The sequence below is a fragment of the Thamnophis sirtalis genome, unplaced genomic scaffold (assembly GCF_051295495.1).
Source record: "Thamnophis sirtalis isolate CommonGarterSnake01/CBP01778 unplaced genomic scaffold, rThaSir2_p1.2 scaffold_3, whole genome shotgun sequence".
In the NCBI taxonomy this organism is placed as follows: Eukaryota; Metazoa; Chordata; class Lepidosauria; order Squamata; family Natricidae; genus Thamnophis; species Thamnophis sirtalis.
In genome coordinates this window covers 9804337-9824634 of record NW_028261383.1, presented here as the reverse complement: position 1 = coordinate 9824634, position 20298 = coordinate 9804337, and the positions used below count along the sequence as shown (strand labels likewise).

The following is a 20298-nucleotide window of genomic DNA, read 5'->3' as shown; positions in this document are numbered from 1 at the left end:
GCTGGACGGGGAGGAACTATAAGCGTTTCCTGCTTGGAGTCTGCAGAGTCCTAGTAGTTCAGGGGAAATCCACGTGCGTGGCCAGCTGCGATCGGGATCGTATCTTTTCCTGGGCTCTTGGGAGCGGGCGAAGAAGAGAGCCGCCTCTTTCCTATCCAGCGTCAGGTAAGAACTTTCTTTCCTTTCCCTTTCCCTTTTCTTTCCTTCCTTCTTCCCACCTGGGGAAATGCTTGGAGGGGTGATCTTTCAAGGTAGCTTCTTGGGGCGCTCTTATGATCGCTCCTGCAGTCCCCACCTTCTCCTGGGGGAGATTATTCCATCAGCCCTTCCCGATCGTTTCCCGTGACTTTTTTTTTCTCCCTCTGGAGCTGTTTCAGATCCAGAAGGCTTGGGGTTTAAGGGATGCTAACCCGGCTGGAGGGAAAGAGGGCGCTCCCTCTCAGGAGCTGTTGTTTCGGGGAGTTGCTCTGGAGAGCCACCTCCAGAGAGAGTATCAGGTAAAAGCTCCTTCTGATGCCCTCACCCTCAGGATTGACTTTTCACCAGAGTTAATTTCATTCCTGAATTCCTTTTCATTGTTTAATTTAACTGATTTTAAAGTCTTGTGTCCATTTAAACAGCTATCACCCTTTTCCTATAGGCCAGCGTGTCTCAATCTTGGAAACTTTTACGCTATGTGGACTTCAACTCCCAGAATTTTCCAGCCAGCATAGGATAACTGGCTGGGGAATTCTGGAAGCGGATGTCCATGTGTTTTAAAACTGCTAAGGTTAAGAAATAGGCTATTCCAAAGGGCAAATCCCACCTGTAAAACTACTTTTTGTTTCTCTTCTGAGTATCTGATGGGGAGGTGAACATTATATGTGTCAGGATTCTGATGCTCAAGAGTGCAGAGAAGAGCCACAAAAGATGATTGAGGGAGTAGAGGCTAAAACATATAAAGAATGGTTGCTGGAACTGGGCATGGCTAGTTTAATGAAAAGGACTAGGAGTGACATGATAACAGTATTCCAGTATTTGAGAGGTTGCCACAAGGAAGAGGGACAATCAAGGAGAAAAGCAGCCTAGAACTGAGGAGAAATTTCCTGACCATGAAAAAAATGAATCAGTGTGTAACATTTTAAAACATCCAACATTTATGCTCACTAATTTGACAGTCAACTCTGATGTACAAACAAAGGATTATTGAGTTGCGTTTGCAAAGGCAGGCCTCCAAATCCCTTGCCAAGTTGGATTGACACTGAAGGTGTCATAAATATGAGCTTGTTGCTGCCAAGTGTCCAAACATTGATCATGTGACCACGGGGATGCTGCAATGGTCATACATGTGAAAAAGTCCTTTTTTTTTAACATTGAGTTAATTTTACCCAATGCAATCAGGCAATGAATCATGCCAAATTAAGGGAAGTGGGGTTCACTTCCTCTTTGTTGGTGCCAGGCCAAATCTAGTATTAACAACTCAGCACAGCTCCCTGGGATATGGGATGGGATCTACGTGAGGCATCCAGAATCCACCTCTGTGGTGCTTTAATGCATAAATTCATGGCTGAGATCATCTGCCTCTGAATCCAATCCCTGGTCCTTCCACACCTTTCAGTTTTCTTCTCACCCAATGTTAGCAGCTTCTATGTATTGTTGCTGTGGCTGCAAAGTACTGGTACTTAAATAAACTGATTCCCTAGTTAGCTTAAATATATGTAGAATTGTCCTTCTGCACTGTAGCTTCACCAATATGGTTATGGTGTTTGATAGCAAATTATTCCTTTGCTTTTATTTTCACTCATAGACACTATGATGGCTTTGTCTTCATGTCCTGGAACCCCAGTTCTTTGTAGCAGAGGATTAACAGCGTTTTAGCTTCCAATTCAGGTAGGAGGAATCTCCCCTCCCTTAAAGTGCCAGTGTGATCTATTGAAGAAGCCCCCAATAACAGAAGGCAAGACAAGAAACAATGGATGGACATTAACCAAGGAGAGAAGCAACCTAGAATTAGGGGATTTTTTTTTTGTAATAGTGAGAACAGTTAAGCAGTAGAATGGCTTGCCTTCAGAAGTTTTGGGTGCTCCATCACTGGAGGCTTTTAAAAAGAGACTGACTAGTCATTTGTCTGGAATGGTATATAAGGTCTCCTGCTTGAGCAGGGGGTTGGGCTAGAAGAGCTTTAAGGTCCCTTCCAACTCTGTCATTGTTATAGTATCGGGTTAAAAACACACCCAGAGAGCTCAGTTAATTCTTTTTTTTTTTTAATAAGATTTTATTGGTAAAACGAAAATACAACATCCATAATTTGTAAAAAAACAATACAACTACATTTCGAGATATTCCCATACTATCAAATCATATAAACATCAAAGGTTAGGTATCTTATTCCTTCCCTCCCTCTTCTCTTCCCTCATTTCTTTCTTTTCCATACCCTTTTCTTCCCTCCCCCCTTACTTCCTTCTCCCCTGCCTTCCCTCCTTTCTTTTCTCCTTCCCTCCTTTCCTTCCCCCTCCTTTCCCTCCCTCGATCCCTCCTCCTTCTCACATACCTTCACTCCTTCCCTTCCTCTTTCCCTCCTCCTTTCTTTTCTCTTAATCTCCCTCCTCTCCTCCTTCCTTCCTTTCAACACTCCTTCTCTCTTTCTTTCCCTCCCTCTTTCCCTCTTTACTACCCTCTCCTCTTCCCTCCCTCCTTCCTCCCCCAGTTTCTTCTCTTTCTTCTCTCCTTCTTTCTTCCCACCTTCTTTCCCTTCTCTTCTTTCTCTTCCTCCTCTTTATCCTTCCCCCCTTCTTCTGCCTTTCCTATTCCTCTCCTTTCTCCTCTCCATCCTGACTTCCCTACTGTCCTCCTTCCCTCCCCTCTAACCTTTGTTACATTTACATATTTTCCTCTGCTGAGGACAACCTGGTTCTCTTTTCCTTTCCTTGCTTAAAGAGGCAAGGATTGTAAATCCTCTCGCCTCATCTAAAATGAAGTTTAATCGCTAATTTCATGCAGGTAGTTATAGCGGATTTCCTATCAGCTTTTTTAAGTTTTCCCAACATTGTAGCGTAACAAAATTGCTCGACGGTGGGTTCTCGCCCCTGATACATTTCTCCTTTCGCTTATCTCTCGGTTGTTGTATATTGTTCATTTGAGTTATTGGTTTAATCGTATTAGGTTAGTCAGCTATCTCTTTTTGTGTCTTAGTCTTCACTGACTCATCAAGCCATTTGTACAGCTTCTCCCAGACTGTATAAAAGTCTGTATCTTCTTTGTCATTAATTCGCATCGTCAATCTGTTCATTTCTGCTAGTTCTAAAATTTTATTCATCACCATAGTGTTGGTGGGGGCATTTTCACTCTTCCAGCACTGTGCGTAAACAATCCTTGACGCTGTCAGAATATGGACTAGGAGGTATTGGTTAGATTTGCATATTTTTTGATCTATTATCCCTAATAAGAAAGTTTCCGGCTTAAGACTTAGTTTAATTGACAAGATTCCATTCAGCCATCCTAGTATTTGCTTCCAATATGCTTTGGCTACCGGACACGTCCACCACATATGGTAGTACGTGCCCAGCACTGTTTTACATTTCCAGCATATGGCCGAAACTTTTGAAGACATTTTCGCCAGACTTGTCGGTGGAAGATGCCAGCAGTAGAACATTTTATATATTTTTTCTTTATAGGCCGTCGATTTTGTCAATTTTAGGTTCCATTCCCAGACTCTTTCCCAGTCGTCTAGGTCTATTGTGTGGCCGATGTTTTGGGCCCAGGTTACCATGACTTCTTTTACTCTTTCTGCTTCCGTTTTTCGAATCAGTAAGCAGTTGTATATTTTTGAAATTAATTTCTCAACTGGTCCAATTAAAATTTTATCTAATTCCTGGTTCTTGTTCTGGAAGCCGGGTTGTACTAGATCGAATTTGTGTTTGTTTTGAATTTGAAGATATGGCCACCAATCGATGTTTATTCCCTTATCAGCCAAATTTTCCCTGGGGTTTAGTTTGTTTTGGTCGTCTAGCAACTGTTGGTAGGTAACAATTTTATCCAAATTTATCAAATTCGGGTATATCAGGGCTTCCGTCGGAGATATCCATTTAGGTAGTTGCGTGTAGTATCTCCTTCTAATTTCCAGCCAGTCCTTAATTAATACCCCCCTTAAATGGTGACTACTAAAATAATTGTGGATTTTATTTCCCTCGCACCATAAGTAGTTGTGCCACCCGTATTGCAGGTCGTGGCCCTCTATTGTTAAGATTCTTTTATTAGCTAACATTACCCATTCTTTTATCCACATAGTTGTTGCTGCTTGATGATATGTTTTCCATTCCGGTAAGCCCATTCCCCCTTGAGTTCTTTTATCCTGCAGGTGCATATATTTTATTCTGGGCTTTTTACCATTCCATATAAAGTTTCAGATCATTTTGTCCAAATCATTATAAAAATTTTCCCCTAACTTGACCGGTGCCGTTTGAAATAGGTAGAGGATTTTTGGCAAAACATTCGTTTTAATTACTGCGACTCTTCCCATCAGTGATAGTTGTAGTTTTGACCAGGTTTTTAAGTCCTTTTGAGTATTCTGTAACAACTTATCATAGTTGTCTTCTTTTATGGAAGAGCATTTCGCAGACAGCCAGATCCCTAAATACTTAATTTTTTTAGTTACCTTTAATTCCATTGTTTTCTCTAGTTCTCCAATCTGGTTTTTGGGGAAATTTTTTATAATCATTTTTGTTTTTTCCTTGTTTATTTTTAAACCGGCCACACACCCAAAGTTCTCAATGTCCTTCATCAAATTCGGTCCTGAAAGTAAGGGGTCTTCCACGATAAAGACCATGTCATCCGCGAAGGCCTGTACTTTATATTGTTCTTTTTTTATGGTCAAGCCCCTAATTTCCTGATTTGATCTTATCCGATTTAAAAGGACCTCTAGTGACATAATAAATAGTAGTGGGGAGAGCGGACACCCTTGTCTAACACCCTTTCCAATTTGTATCCTCTCCGTTAGTTCCCCGTTGACTATGATATTTGCAGATTGCCGTGAATATATAGATTCTATAATCTTAATGAATTTGTCGCCAAATTTCATCATTTTTAGTTGAGTGATTAGAAAGTTCCAATCTAGGTTATCAAAGGCTTTCTGGGCGTCGACAAAGATTAATGCGAGTTGTTTCTCGGATCTTGTTTGATAGAATTCCAGGGTATCAATTATTATTCTTGTATTGTTTCTAATATGTCTTTTTGGGGGAAAGCCGTTTTGATCCGAATGGATACTTTGATTTAATATTATTTTTAGTCTTTCCGCCAATATTGATACAAAAATTTTATAATCTGCATTTAACAGGGATATGGGTCTATAATTTTGGACCTTGCTACTGTCCGCCTCTTCCTTTGGTATTAGGGTGATGTAAGCTTCCTCCCATGATTTTGGGACCCTACCATTTTGTAGTGCCTCATTACATAGTTCTAATAATTTGTCTTCCATGGTGTTTTGAAGTTTTTTATATATTTCTGACGGAAGCCCATCCGGCCCAGGTGTTTTATAGTTTTTTTGTTTTTGAATGGCCTTTTTCAGTTCTTCTTGTGTGATTTCTTTATCGGAGCTCAGTTAATTCAATGCATAGTTCCCCATACTTCTTACGGAATATTAGTTTAACCTGCGCAGAGCTTCAGTAAAATGGGAAAAAGTAGCAAAAGATGAGCAAATTTAACATTACAATTGGGTGCAAAACCTTCTGGTCCCCATTAGGTGGTGGTTGTAGCAAGAGTGGGATGACCATGTACAGTTATATCTGAGTCTCCCCTCATTGGAATACAACCAGAAAATACAGGAAAGTTGCACGCAGTATTCAAAAATTCAGAAACAGCTTTCTGAGGGTAACATGGCAAATATTTAGTGTGACCTCCCTCCACTTTGCTCCTCTAAAACTAAATAGACTGGAACCCTGCATGCTGTCATTGCTACCACCTGTATGTGCCCTACTATTTCATGCAAAAATGACTGTTGTCTATCTTTTATACCAGGTTTGTGCAAGGCACACTTGAGCACTCGACAGTGATTGGTATTTCACTCTGCTTATTCCTTCAGTATGATTTGCATCATTTGAATGATTGGCCTGGGATTCCTAGATAGTCTCATCAAATAACCACAACTGAGTGCAAAATGCCTGTTGCTAAAAGCGAGATTCGTTAAACGGGTTTTGCTTCATTTTAAGACTTTTCTTGTCGCAGTTATTAAATGAATCACCATAGTTGTTAAGTTAGTAATGCGTTTATTATGCAAAACTGGCTTCCCCCGTTGCCTTTGCTGCAAGCGTCATAAAAATTATTCAGTGGCCAAGCGGTTGAATTTTGGTCTCGTAGTGGATGCTGCAATGGTCATAAGTGTGAAAAACAGCCACAAGGAACTTTTTTCAGTGCCGTTGTGGCTTCAAACAGTTACAAAACTACTGCTAAATCCTTCGGAGGACTGCTTCCCTGAGGTCGTCTCATGGTAATGTGTTTTAAGACAGGGGATCACAAGGATTATTTAGCTGCCATTGTGAAATAATTATCAACTCTGTGTTGTGGCTCAGGGACTCCTGAGTGTAGGATTCCTGCACTCTTTTTTGGGGGGGGGGCTTCTTCCTTGTCTCCTATGCTTGAGCTTGACATCTTGTACAGAGACATGTTGTATGAATGTAATTCATTGGCAGCTTCCCAATAAGACCAACGTTCCATATCATTCCAGTCAAAATGCCAAAGGACACAGAACTTGACAGACATAAAATCTTACTTTTGTATCAGTGGCACTCTCAAAGGGAAAGCAACAAACAAACATTGGATATTCAAGACGTGGTATTCAAGATTGAAAATTATGGAATGGTTATGAAATCTTTGCTAAAACAACAAGGGGGAGGTGACCTAAGACTTTTGCACCGTGGCTTTATGGGATAAAAGAGCTTGCTGAAGGTGTGCTCAATGTGGATTTTGAGCCAATCAATCAATCAATCAATCAATCAAACTAATCAGAATAGAACTAGAAGGGACCTTGGAGGTCCTCTAGTCCAACACCCTGTTCAAGTAGGAGATCCTATACTATTTCAGGCAATGGGTTATCCAGTCTTTTTTTTAAAAACTCCAGTGATGGAGGAGCACCCACAACTTCTGAAGGCTACCCATTCTGCCCCCCCCCCCCCCCCCAGCCTGACATGCTCGTATGCCTCCTGACTGAGTGAGCAAGTGAAAAATCCTTCCAGTCTTTGGGACGTTAGACTGAATTTCACCCCTGCTGGAAGTGCTCAGATGACTGGCGGCCAACAGATCCGCAGGCAGAATTGCGCCCTGCAAGGGGGCCATCTCCAGCACTCCGCTGCTACCTCCTTTGCCTCTTAGGCCCCCCTGCCACCCCCCTTGCATCTTAGTGCCCCCCTGCTGCCACCTTGCCTCTTAGCGCCCCCCCCTAAGTCATCCCACCACCCACTTTGGGAACCATTGCTCTAAAGGGAGATGAGAAAATTCCTTCTGACTCTGACTTGTAAACTGTGGCAAATGCTGTGTAAACCCCCCAGTGGATGTTGGTGGGGTACAAAGACTTTGAGAGAGATTTCCTTGTGTTAGATTTCAATTTGTGAGAAAATTGAAAATGTTGAGGTGGAGATTGTAGCCCCCATTTTGTCAATGGGCCATTAAAATGCCCCAGCTAGTCTATTCTATATAACAAAGTTCTCCCCTCTTCCGCTCCAGAATGGTGAGATTAAGGCATGATAGTATTAGCCCTTTACCCATCTCACCATAGGGCACCTGGGAAGTGGTAATGCTCAACCAAACTTGGACTAAAAGCACAGTTTACAGAGGTGCCCCTGTATGGTCCCATGGGAGCCTGACAACCAATCAGAATATAAGCACAGATTTAAAGCTCAGAGAGGGTCTTTCAGCATCTCTCACTCTCTTTCTTCTTTACCCAACATCTTGAAGTATGTGATCATCTTTTTCCTAGGCATCTCAAGCCATGTGGTCCTGTCCACCATTAAACCATCTTTCCAAGCAGCCTCCATGTTTCCAGTGTTTCTTCCCCCCTTGGAACTGAACCCAGAAAGACATTTCTTCCTACAATTCTTAGTCATTTTAGGAGATATGCTGGAAGTTGAAGACTGCCCTGTTAGGATCAATGATTAAGGCAGCCTCCATCCCATCTCCAATAACTGGGCTTCATCCCCTTCCTCTCTTCCGTTTCTCTGGCTGACTCAGGGTTGGACTAGAACAGTGTTTTTCAACCTTTTTTGTGCAAAGGCACACTTTTTTCATGAAAAAAATCACGAGGCACACCACCATTAGAAAATGTTAATTTTTTTTTAACTCTGTGCCTATATTGACTATATATAAAGTAATTCTCTTGAATCCTCCGCGATTGTTGCTACGGGCGCACGCATGGGACGTCAGTGACGTCCCATGCGTGCGCTACCTCCCGGCGGTCCCCGCGTTTTTAAAGTAAACGCGGGGCCGCAGGGACATAATAGAGGCATCCCTGTGGCCCGAAAGCAACTTTCGGGACACAGATAATGTTCCCTCTAATTTTTTTCAGTGTGAGCAGAAAAGTATAGTGTTTGAGCGGCATATTTTCATGCTTGAGCACCTGAATTTTTTTCACAGATGTCACCTAAGACAACAACGAAATCAGTATTATTTGAAACTCAAAGTTATGTTTATTCAAGGTACCCGCTTAATTAAAAGTGTTATATAATATCAGTATCACTTAACAACGGTCCTGCTTAGCAACCAAAATGTTGGCTCAGAAACTCTGGCATTGAAGCATGCAAGTCTTAAAGCTGTCAAGTTACAAGACCTTTTCACCCCTCTTTAGAAAAAAAAATCCCAAGGGTCTTCAAACCTGACAGCTTTAAGCCTTGTGGACTTCAACTCCCAGAATTCCTCCTCCAGTCATGTTGGCTCAGGAACTCTGGCACTGAAGCATGCAAGTCTTAAAGCTGTCAAGTTACAAGACCTTTGCACACCCTTTAGGAAAAAAAACCACAGGGGTCTTCAAACCTGACAGCTTTAAGCCTTGTGGACTTCAACTCCCAGAATTCCTCCTCCAGTCATGTTGCAGCAACGTCATCTGCGTGGATCTGCTCTATCTTCGGTTTTTTTCACAGGGGGCAGGGCTGCCGCTGAAGGTGCCAACGAGCCCCCGCCGCCACTAGAATAGCTGCTGCCGCCTCCTCCTCCTCCTCCTCCAACAGCACCAACATATTTGTTGCCCAGTGCTGCAGCCGAGGTGAAGCATCCAAAGCTCCCGCAGGCGCCCCCGCCCATGGCAGCGGCGGCGGTGCCTCTCCCTCCGCTCAGAGCACCTCAGCTGGGCTCTGGGTTACCCCTGCCGCCGCCTCCACCTCCGCGGTTTTTCAGAAGCCATGAGGCCTTTTTCCCTGCTCCCCCCCCTCCGCCGCCTTCCTACTAGCTCCCGTGGCCAAATGGCTCCTCAAAAGCACGGCGGAGGAGGAAGGGGGAGGGATAACACGGGGGCCAGCTCAGGTACTCTGCGTGGAGCCTCCACACACAACCGGTGTGCTCCACAAACGTTCCTGCTCACTACCTCAAAAGGGCCCTCGCTGTTTCTCCAGGCAGCCCTCGCCCCTCCGTCCAGCCGAAGGTCGCTCCTCGCCAGGCAGGCTCCCCGCAGCTGCTCAGAGGCTCGCTCTCCTCCTCGTAGCACCGTGAAATCCTTGGGTGGCTCCCAGCTCCTCTGCAATACAGCCAGTCCTTGACTTAGCCTCCATGCAGAGCACCTGAGCTGGCCCCCGTGTTATCCCTCCCACAGTGGTTGAAAAACACTGGACTAGAAGACCTCCAAGGTCCTCCCAACTTTAGACAGTAATTAGACCACTTTTTAATTTACTTTTTAAATATGTTGGAAATGCTTATCCCTTTTCCACAATCTCCCCTATATTTCAGTGTTCAATTAGATTACTTTGTAACTCAAAGTTTGAGAAACCACCCCAAGTACCCTTCCTCTCGCTCCTCGCTTTTTAAGGCCACTTCTACGAATGGAGCGAGGAGGCAGAGGGGGGCTATCCTCTTTCCCCCCCTCCCCTCATGTTTACCTGTGTTGCATTTCTAAGGTGGGAGGGGTAGAGGCAGGCGAGAGTGGCGCATCCGTGTGGAGCGGGGGCAAGAGGGATTGGGGGGGTGGCTCTGTTGCACACGCACGCTGCTGCGATGCAATCCTCGCGGAGGCAGCTCACAGCACAGTCCCGGAAAGGGAGTCAGAAGTAAAGCCATTTATAAAAGCGCGAGAGAGGCAGGCGAGCGCTCTTGCGTAATGACATCGGACTCTGCTGCGTAATGCAGCACCAATTCCCAATCCCTGAAATGCAGGCCCAAGGACAGCCCTGTTCAGTCCCACACCTCTTCTCCATGCACAGCACACGCAGAGTCGTATCAGGAGAAATGCAGGCAAAAGGCTCTTCTCTTTTTTCTCTGCCTCACTTCCCCCCCCCCCCCCTTGCAGCCTGACATGCTTGTATGCCTCCTAAACGAGCGAGCGAAAAATCCTTCCAGTCTTTGGGACGTTAGACTGAATTTCACCCTGCTGGAAGTGCTCAGATGACTGGCGGCCAACAGAGCCCCAGGGAGAATTGCGTCCTGCGAGGGGGCCATCTCACGTACTCCTCTGCCACCTCCTTTGCCTCTTAGCGCTTCCCTGCCGCCCCCTTGCATCTTAACGCCCCCTGCTGCCCCCTTGCCTCTTAGCGCCCCCCCCTAAGTCATCCCACTGCCCACTTTGGGAACCATTGCTCTAAAGGGAGATGAGAAAATTCTTTCTGACTCTTGACTTGTAAACTGTGTGGCAAATGCTGTGTAAAAGCCCTCCAGTGGACGTTAGTGGGGTATAAAGGCTTTGAGAGAGATTTGTTGTTGCTTACAATCCCAATGTGTTCAATTGGAGGCGTGGGCACGTCTGGTAAGGCGGCTGCAGCCGGAAAGGTAAGGAAAAACCAAAAGTGCCTTTGAGTCCAGAAGGATCTCCTTCCTTCTTTCAACCAGATGGCAAGAGAAATTCTTGAGGAGGAAATGGGGAAAACGCCAGGAACCTTCTCTCTGCAGACTTCAAGCATGCTCTGTTAGGCTTGGAGCTGTTTTACTATAGGAGAAATAGTTTGTACAGGTAGTCCTCGTCTTACAACAATTGATGCCAAAATTTTTGTTAAATCAGTCACGTTTAGTGCAATTTGACCATTTTGTGACATTGCCACAGTTGTTAAGTGAATAACCACAGTTGTTAAATTAGCAACACGGATGTTAAGTGAATCTAGTTTTTCCCGTTGACGTTGTCAGAAGGTCGCAAGAGGTGATCACATGACCCCAGCACACAACGATCATAAATGTGAGTCAGTTCCCAAGTGTCTGAATTTTGATCACATGACCATGGGGATGCTTGAACGGTCATAAGTGCAAAAAACGGTCGTAACTCACTTTTTGTAAATTGCAGTTGTAACTGAACGGTCACTAAATGAAATGTTGTAAGTCAAGGACTATCTGTACTGCGTAGAAGTAGTTTTTCTTCTGAACTTCATATATGGGTACTTTTAAATGGAGGGCTTAAATATTTCCCCGCTCGGGCCTTTTAAATAGTTAAATATTAAACATTTCCTAGTTCAGAAGTTTTCTTCTGCTTCAAAGTGGTATGGTTAATGGGGCTCTGTTATGGAGAAAATAAATGGTTCTGCATTTATTGGGGATAGTATTAGAATAGCATAGCATAGCATAGAGTAACAGTTGGAAAGGACCCTGAAGGTCTTCTAGTCGAGCCCCCTGCTTAGGCAGGAAACCCTACACCAGATAAATGGTTATCCAACATTTTTTTAAAAGCTTCCAGTGTTGGAGCATTCACAGCTTCTGGAGGCAAGTTATTCCATTAATTGTTCATTGTCAGGAAATTTCTCCTTAGTTTTAAGTTGCTTCTCTCCTTGATGAGTTTCCACTCATTGCTTCTTGTCCTGCACTCTGGTGCTTTGGAGAATAGCTTCACTCCCTCTTCTTAGTGGCAGCCCCTGGGATATTGGAACATTGAAAAAAGCAGAAAAAATCCCCCTTTCATCTTTATTCTCTTTTGGGGCAAGAAATTTTGGATTGAATTGCGGTTGTCTAATACATCTCAAAGTTGTATTGCTCTCAGACATGTCCCTTGACACTTCAAATACAGGTAGTCCTCGATATATGACCATCATTCTGTCCAAAATTTCTGTTGCTAAGTGTGACTTTTGGTAAGTGACTTTGTGCCATTTTAGCATAATTCTTGCTGTGGTTGGTTGAATTGCCACAGTTATTAAGTTCATAACACAGTTGCTAAGCAAATCTGGCTCCCCCATTTCTTGTCCGAAGATCACAAAAGGTGATCACATGACCCGGGGACACTGCAACCGTCATAAATATGAATCAGTTGTCAAGGGGTTGTTAATTTTGATCACGTGACAATGGGGATGCTGCAGCTGTCCTTAAGTGGGAACAACAATTCTAAATCACTTTTTTCATTGCCGTTTGTAACTTCGAACTAAACAAACGGTTGGAAGTCGAGGACTGCTTCTGAAGCAGCAATGGATTATTTGTTATTAAGGGACAATCACGACTGTTAATCATTTTATGGAAATACGTTGTAAGTTGAGGACTACCCTGTTAGAATAGGTAGACACAACAGACTCCTTTTCCTTATGGAAACCTTACAGAGAAATTTCCTGACAGTTAGGACAATTAATCAGTGGAACAACTTACCTCCAGAAGTTGTAAATGCTCCGACACTGGAAGTTTTGAAGAAGAGATTAGACAACCAGTTGTCTGAAATGGTACAGGGTTTTCAACCCGAGCAGGGGGTTGGCTCCGGAGGGTGAAAAAAGGCCCTACGACCAAACTGGAAGTCATAGTTCCTGAACTTCCAGGTTGCCCATAGGGCCGGTTTTCGCCCTCTGGAGGCTTCAGGGAAGATCCTCAAGCTTCTGGAGGGCCTCTAGGGGGTGGGGAGCCTGTTTTCACCCTCCCTAGGCTCCTAGAAAGCCTCTGGAGCCTGGAGATGGCAAAAAAAGAGCACCAAAAGTGGGGGGGGGGAGCGCTGGTCGCACACACATGCATGCTGGGGTCACATGCATAGCATGGGTATGGGCATGCCCATGCACGACCCCACTGCCCTCCTCCCACTTTTGATACACAATCCAAAAAACGTTAGCCATCATTGATATATGTCCTTCCCTCGCTCCCCAATATGAGGTTCAGAGATCTTCAAAAGGTAAGGAGGAGGGTGTGAGGTCGGGTGGGGTGGGACCCTGGGGAAGAGAGTGAAGGGCCAAGGAGACTCAAGGATTAGGAAACAAAGCAAAAGGATGTCTTGGAGGGTGGGGGAGGCCTAGAGATGCCTACGGCAGGCAGGCCTAGCCCTGCGCTAGGCCTCCAAGGAGTTTTTCCCAGCTCTGAGTATATAGTGTTCTTAGCGACTCACACATTTGATTAATGGCTGCATCAGGGAGAGCAGGGGGATTCGGGTAGTTAAGGAAAGCAATTTCACTTAAGAGCCATTGCAACCTGCAACCTTAATTCAAAGTCCATAATAGTTATATCTTGAGAACTGCTTATATGCACAATTCTGGGGCTGAAAATCGGGTGAAATCAAGGTACAGTTGCAAGAAAACATCTAATGTTTGTGTAGCATTATTTTCAGCAGACTGTGTTTGTCTATTGTTGTGAGTTACATGAAGTTCAGAGCACATTTTATGACCAATTCATGCAAAACTCCACGTAATCCCAAGGGATTCACATACTTTTTCTTGCAACTTTAGAAGACTGAAACTCCACATGTGGGAATTCCATGATCAACAGACAAAAGCTCCACCCAAAATTCCTTTTTGAGGAATTCCTCTACTTTTGGAAAAGGAAATATCCAGAAGTTTTGCTGATAACCAGAAACTAGTAGTTAGCCATTTTCCATTCTCCTTTTCACTCCACTTACAAATTTAATCATGAAAAATGTTTGAGCAAAATGAATCAGGCCAAAATTCAAACAATCAATTTCTCATGAATACTGGGAGTTCACAAATGAAATTCAAGCATTCTTTAAACTCATCTACCTTTCCTCATATGGATTACCTTGTGTGCAATAAGGGATAATTTATGCTTGAAGTAATGACCAGACTCGACAATTCAAAGATTTCTCCACAGTGTGAGTCCTCTGGTGTGCCACCAGATTGGAATTCTGACTGAAACCTCTCCCACAATCAGGACATTCAAAGGGTTTCTCTCCTGTGTGAGTCCTCTGGTGTGTCACCAGATTGGAATTCTGACTAAAGCTTTCCCCACAAATATGACATTCAAATGGTTTCTCACCTGTGTGAGTCCTCTGGTGTTTCACCAGGCTGGAATGATCACAGAAACCTTTCCTACAGGAAAGACATTCAAAGGGTTTCTCTCCACGGTGTGAGTCCTCTGGTGTGTCACCAGATTGGAATTCTGACTAAAGGTTTTCCCACAAATAGGACATTGAAAGGGTTTCTCTCCTGTGTGAGTCCTCTGGTGTGTCACCAGATTGGAATTCTGACTAAAGGTTTTTCCACAAATAGGACATTCAAAGGGTTTCTCTCCTGTGTGAGTCCTCTGGTGTGTCACCAGATTGGAATTTTTAATAAAGCTTTTCTCACAGATAGGACATTCAAAGGGTTTCTCTCCTGTGTGAGTCCTCCGGTGTGTCCGTAGGCTGGAACTCAGACTAAAACCTTTCCCACAATCAGGACATTTGAAGGGTTTCTCTCCTGTGTGAGTCCTCTGGTGTCTCACCAGATTGGAATTCTGACTAAAGCTTTTCCCACAGATAGGACATTCAAAGGGTTTCTCTCCTGTGTGAGTCCTCTGGTGTGTCCGTAGGCTGGAACTCAGACTAAAACCTTTCCCACAATCAGGACATTCAAAGGGTTTCTCTCCTGTGTGAGTCCTCTGGTGTGTCACCAGGCAGTAATTATTACTAAAACATTTCTCATAGATAGGACATTCAAAGGGTTTCTCTCCTGTGTGAGTCCTCTGGTGTGTCCGTAGGTTGGAACTCAGACTAAAACCTTTCCCACAATCAGGACATTTGAAGGGTTTCCCTCCTGTGTGAGTCCTCTGGTGTGTCACCAGGCAGTAATTATCACTAAAACATTTCTCACAGATAGGACATTCAAAGGGTTTCTCTCCTGTGTGAGCCCTCTGGTGTGTCCGTAGGCTGGAACTCAGACTGAAACCTTTCCCACAATCAGGACATTTGAAGGGTTTCTCCCCTGTGTGAGTCCTCTGGTGTCTCACCAGATTGGAATTCTGACCAAAGCTTTTCCCACAGATAGGACATTCAAAGGGTTTCTCTCCTGTGTGAGTCCTCTGGTGTGTCCGTAGGAGGAAACTCAGACTAAAACCTTTCCCACAATCAGGACATTTGAAGGGTTTCTCTCCTGTGTGAGTCCTCTGGTGTCTCACTAGACTGGAATTTTTAATAAAGCTTTTCTCACAGATAGGACATTCAAAGGGTTTCTCTCCTGTGTGAGTCCTCTGGTGTGTCACCAGGCAGTAATTATCACTAAAACATTTCTCACAGATAGGACATTCAAAGGGTTTCTCTCCTGTGTGAGTCCTCTGGTGTGTCCGTAGGTTGGAACTCAGACTAAAACCTTTCCCACAATCAGGACATTTGAAGGGTTTCTCCCCTGTGTGAGTCCTCTGGTGTGTCACCAGATTGGAATTCTGACTAAAGCTTTTTCCACAGATAGGACATTCAAAGGGTTTCTCTCCTGTGTGAGTCCTCTGGTGTGTCCGTAGGCTGGAACCCAGACTAAAACCTTTCCCACAATCAGGACATTTGAAGGGTTTCTCTCCTGTGTGAGTCCTCTGGTGTGTCACCAGATTGGAATTTTTAATAAAACTTTTCTCACAGATAGGACATTCAATGGGTTTCTTTTCTGTGTGAGTCCTCTGGTGTGTCACCAGATTGGAATTCTGATTAAAGGTTTTCCCACAAATAGGACATTCAAAGGGTTTCTCTCCTGTGTGAGTCCTCTGGTGTCTCACCAGATTGGAATTTTTGCTAAAGCTTTTCCCACAGATAGTACATTCAAAGGGGTTCTCTCCTGTGTGAGTCCTCTGGTGTGTCACAAGATTGGAATTTTTCCTAAAGCTTTCCCCACAGATAGTACATTCAAAGGGGTTCTCTCCTGTGTGAGTCTTTTGGTGTTTCACCAGGCTGGAATTATCACTAAAGGTTTTCCCACAGTCTGGACATTCAAAGAGTTTATCTTCTGTGTGTGTGGTCTTGTGTCTCAGGAGGTGGGAATTTCTAATGAAACTTTTCCCACAATCTCCACACTTATAAGGTTTCTCCATGGAGTAATCCTCTGATATATTACCAGGTGGGAATTACGACTGAAACCTCTCCCACAGACAGGACATTGAATGGGTTTTTCTCCTTTATGGTTCCTCTAGTGTTTCACAAATTGGAATCATAACAGAAGTTTTCCAACAATCAGGACATTCAAAGCATTTATCTCCTATGTGAGTCTTCTGATGTATCAACAGCCTGGAATTGTGACTTTCCCATAATCAGGACATTCAAAGGGTTTTTCTTCTGTGTGAGTTGTCTGGTATCTCTTCAGATGGGAATTTCTAATGTTGTTTTTCCCACAATCTGGATACTCATACAGTTTCTCCCTGGAGTCAATCTACTGATGTGTCACCAGACTAAAATTGTCACTAAATTTTTTTCCACAATCATGACATTCAAAGGGTTTCACTTTTGTGGGAGTCCTTGGGTGTTTCACCAGAGTGGAATTCTCACTGAAACCTTTCCCACAGAAAGGATGTCCAAATGGTTTTATTCCTGTGTGTGCATCCTTTAGTGTCTCAAGACCTGAGAATTTCTAATGTAACTTTCTCACAATCTGCAGTCATACATTTTTTCCCTCCTGTGAGTTATCTGATGTAGCACCATGTTGCCATGCTCACTAAAACATTTACATTGGGAGCACTTCCCTCTTGTGTGGTGAGACTTCCATGAACCACAAGGGAGCTGTTGTGACCATAGTTTTTGTCACATTCATGTAATTTGTATGGATTTTCTCCTTTCTGGCCCCTCTAGTACATAATCAGTTGTGATTTGCAATCTGTGCTTTTCCCACCATAGGCAAATCTATGGAGCTTTTCCACAGCTGATATACTTGAGGAGGTCAAAATTATGGACAATGTCTTGTTTACATGTAATGCAGGCCTCACAGAGAGAGGCCTGCATTACTGTCTGGTGCTTTCATTTAAGTCGTCTTCTTCCTCACAGAGAGAGGCCTGCATTACTGTCTGTCTTCCTCCCCACGGACTTCCATATATATCCCTCTTTTGCTGAATGATGTAAAATCTCCGTTCACCTCTCATTCAATTTATCCTTGAGTTCTCCATAATCTGCTTATTCTTTCTCAATTTTCTCTCTTTTGTCAGCTGCTGGAGGAGGAGGAGATTTGTATGGTTTTCTGCAGGAAATGGAAAATATTTTGATTTCTGCCTTGATTTTCTTCCCTTTTCACCACTGATTGTTATTTACACTTGTCCAGAGTGCTCTTATTGCCATCCTAGTCATCTGTAAGATGCAAAGAAAAGTGTAACTTTAATTGTCTATAAAATGGTTAAGAGATGAGGTGAAAAAAGAAGAAGTATACACCACTTTTGTTCATGGAAGTCCTCAGCTGCAAATAAGGGCAGAAAATACTGTCTACAACCCCTCTGGTGACATCCTTGTTCAAGTAGTCCTCACTTAACCTCCCGCAATTGGAACTGATATTTGCATCACTAAACAGCTCAATCATTAAGAATGCACATGACAGTGCCAACTTATATCTGTTCCTCTGTAGTTGCTAAGCTAATTACTGTGGGTTGTTAAAGGCAATTTCATATGACCGTGACTTGCAATTTCCTGCCAGTATATCCAGTGATTTTGCTTGTCGGAAGCTAGCTGGGAAGGTCACAACTGGGGATCATGAGTGTGGGATGCCGCCGCCATCATAAATGTGCAACTATCGGCAGAACCCAAATTGGTACAATTCCTTCTCCTGCACCTTCAAAACCAGAGTCACTACTTTAGTGCGGTCACGGAACAAGTGCTAGGATTACCACAAATTTTGTGGACCAGGTGCACATCTGCTTCTAGTGTGCCATAGTAACTTTGAAGGCTCAGGAAAGAAGTGGTAAGTGAGGATTACCTGTGCAACGAAGATGCCAATAGCTATTTTTTAGAAAGTGCTGGATTAAACACAATTGAATCCAATGAATACATGGATGGGACGGGAAATACCATACTTATTGGCATGACATGGAAGTTAAAAAACTTGTAAATTTTATTCATCTGTCATTTTCAGTACACATGTGGATTATAAACTATATCAAGAGGGCAACATCAAGATATAATGGGAGACTTTAGCTACACTGATATCAACTGGGAGACAAAGTGTACAGCAAGCAGAAGATTGAATAGATTCGAAACCAACTTAGCTGACAACTTTGTCATCCCAAAGATAGAGTGAACTAGTGGAAAAACTATACTCGACCTAATTCTTACTAATAGGGAAGCGATAGAAGGAGTTGTAGTTGTCGGAATCTTGGGCGAGTGACCACGTCTTACTGGAATTCAATATAATGCAAACACAAGCAATAGACTATAACCCAACAAGTGTCTTAAACTTTAGAAGAGCTGATTTTAACAAATTCAGAGCCTAAGGAAAATTTCATGGATAAAAAGGAGAAAACAATGCAGGGAGTGTGGGAAACTAGGGGTGACATGATAGCCATCTTCCAATACTTGAGGAGTTGCCACAAAAGAGGGAGGAGTGTCAACCTATTCTCCAAAGCCCCTGGAGGCAGGACAAGGACCTGCATGGACACTCATCAAGGAGAGAAGCAGCCTAGAACTAAGGAGAAATTTCCTGACACTTCAGAAGTTGTGGACGCTCCATCATTGGTGGCTTTTAAACAGAGACGTTTGTCTGAAATGATATTGGGCCTCCTGCTTGATCAGGGCGTCGGAATAGAAGACCCGCTAGGTCCCTCCCAGCTCTGTCACAAACCCTCCAGTGATGAGAGCACCCACAACCTCTGGGGGGAAGCCATTCCCGAAGAATCAACCTTCACTGGAAGGAGACTTTTTCAATCTTCCCATCAGAAAGAAAATTGCAGCCACCAGTTTCATAGCGTGCAGCACCAGTGGACTTAAATTTGGGGAGGGAAGGAACCTGCAGCAGCAGCTGAGATGCTTCAGCCCAGTTGCTTCTTTGCTTCCAGGCTGTGGAGGAAACCAAACAGCCCGACTTACTCCCGGACTCACCTTCCAGCTGCTGCTTCGATCATGAGAAGAGCAAAGAACCCGCTCTGCACACCACTCTCCTCCCATGAGTGATCCGGAAGAGGAAGTTCAGCTGTCTTAAAGGTGCTTTTTTCTACGCTTCTTCTACGCTTCCCGTCGCTTTCCAACCTTTCTAGCAACACAGTACTCGATGGTTTTAACTCCTTTAAGCTCAACCACAGGTATTATCCGCTTTCTAGGCATAGGTGTTGCCTGTTTGAGCACCATCTTCAGATAGGAGGCAGAAAAAAATCCTTCTCCAGTTTCTACCTAAGGCGTTTGCAACAAGTTTCCACTGATTAAATGCTATCAAGTCGTTTTTTACTTCTAGCAACCGACTTTGCAGCTGAGCCTAGTGAAGGAAATTATATTAAGTTACTCTTTTATAAAATGTTAAAAGGTTGCTTTTGTATTCTTTTACAATGTTAAATGTATAAGCCGTTATATTCTTGTCTAAAATGTGTAATACATTATTGTGTTTTTACTAACTACAAAATGTGTTAAGTAAACAGGACAAGATAAAACTTTGTTTTTCCAAGGCTAGGTACAGAAAGGCACCAGGAAAAAAAAACCAAATAAGAGATAGGGGCCTCTCAAGAAAGTGTCAAGTTGACCCTTTACAATATGGAATGACAAAAGAAACGATGTAAATGAATGAGCAGGAAAGGGGGGGGGAGTTTCTGAGGAATATAATGTATAAAAGGTGTCCTTTGAATGTTATTCTTTGCCCTCCTTGTACTCCATCCACTTGGGAGGAGACTTGGAGGCCGCCTTTGCAAACGCTTTTTATTTTTCTGTAAATCTTTTTGAATTGTGCCTCTGGGTTGTGAGGATTTGATAATTGGGTTTTTAATCTCATACTAGTGAAATAGTGAAATGTGATGTTACTTAACCTTGTGAAGATTACCTATGTGCCCAGCCCTAAAAGTTCATGAATGTTTTACAGAATTACATAATCAGCTTTCTTA

At 43.5% G+C, this 20298-nt stretch overlaps 2 protein-coding genes across 3 annotated transcripts in view; both read right to left on the bottom strand.

The window, feature by feature from the left end:
- Positions 1–20298, bottom strand: part of LOC148047122 (uncharacterized) — a 41548-nt gene that overhangs the window by 13087 nt on the left and 8163 nt on the right. The window lies entirely within an intron of this gene.
- On the bottom strand, positions 14198–19855 carry LOC148047123 (uncharacterized). The gene is made up of 2 exons (XM_087708322.1): positions 19313–19855; positions 14198–17575 (listed from the first exon to the last, which is right to left on the bottom strand). The coding sequence occupies exon 2, from the start codon at positions 16333–16335 to the stop codon at positions 14338–14340; it is 1998 nt and encodes a 665-aa protein (XP_087564448.1). The 5' UTR covers positions 16336–17575; positions 19313–19855; the 3' UTR covers positions 14198–14337.

What these genes read in the sequence shown, in the direction of transcription:
- LOC148047123 (XM_087708322.1), bottom strand. Translation starts at nt 16,335, where the DNA reads ATGGAGAAACCTTATAAGTGTGGAGATTGTGGGAAAAGTTTCATTAGA.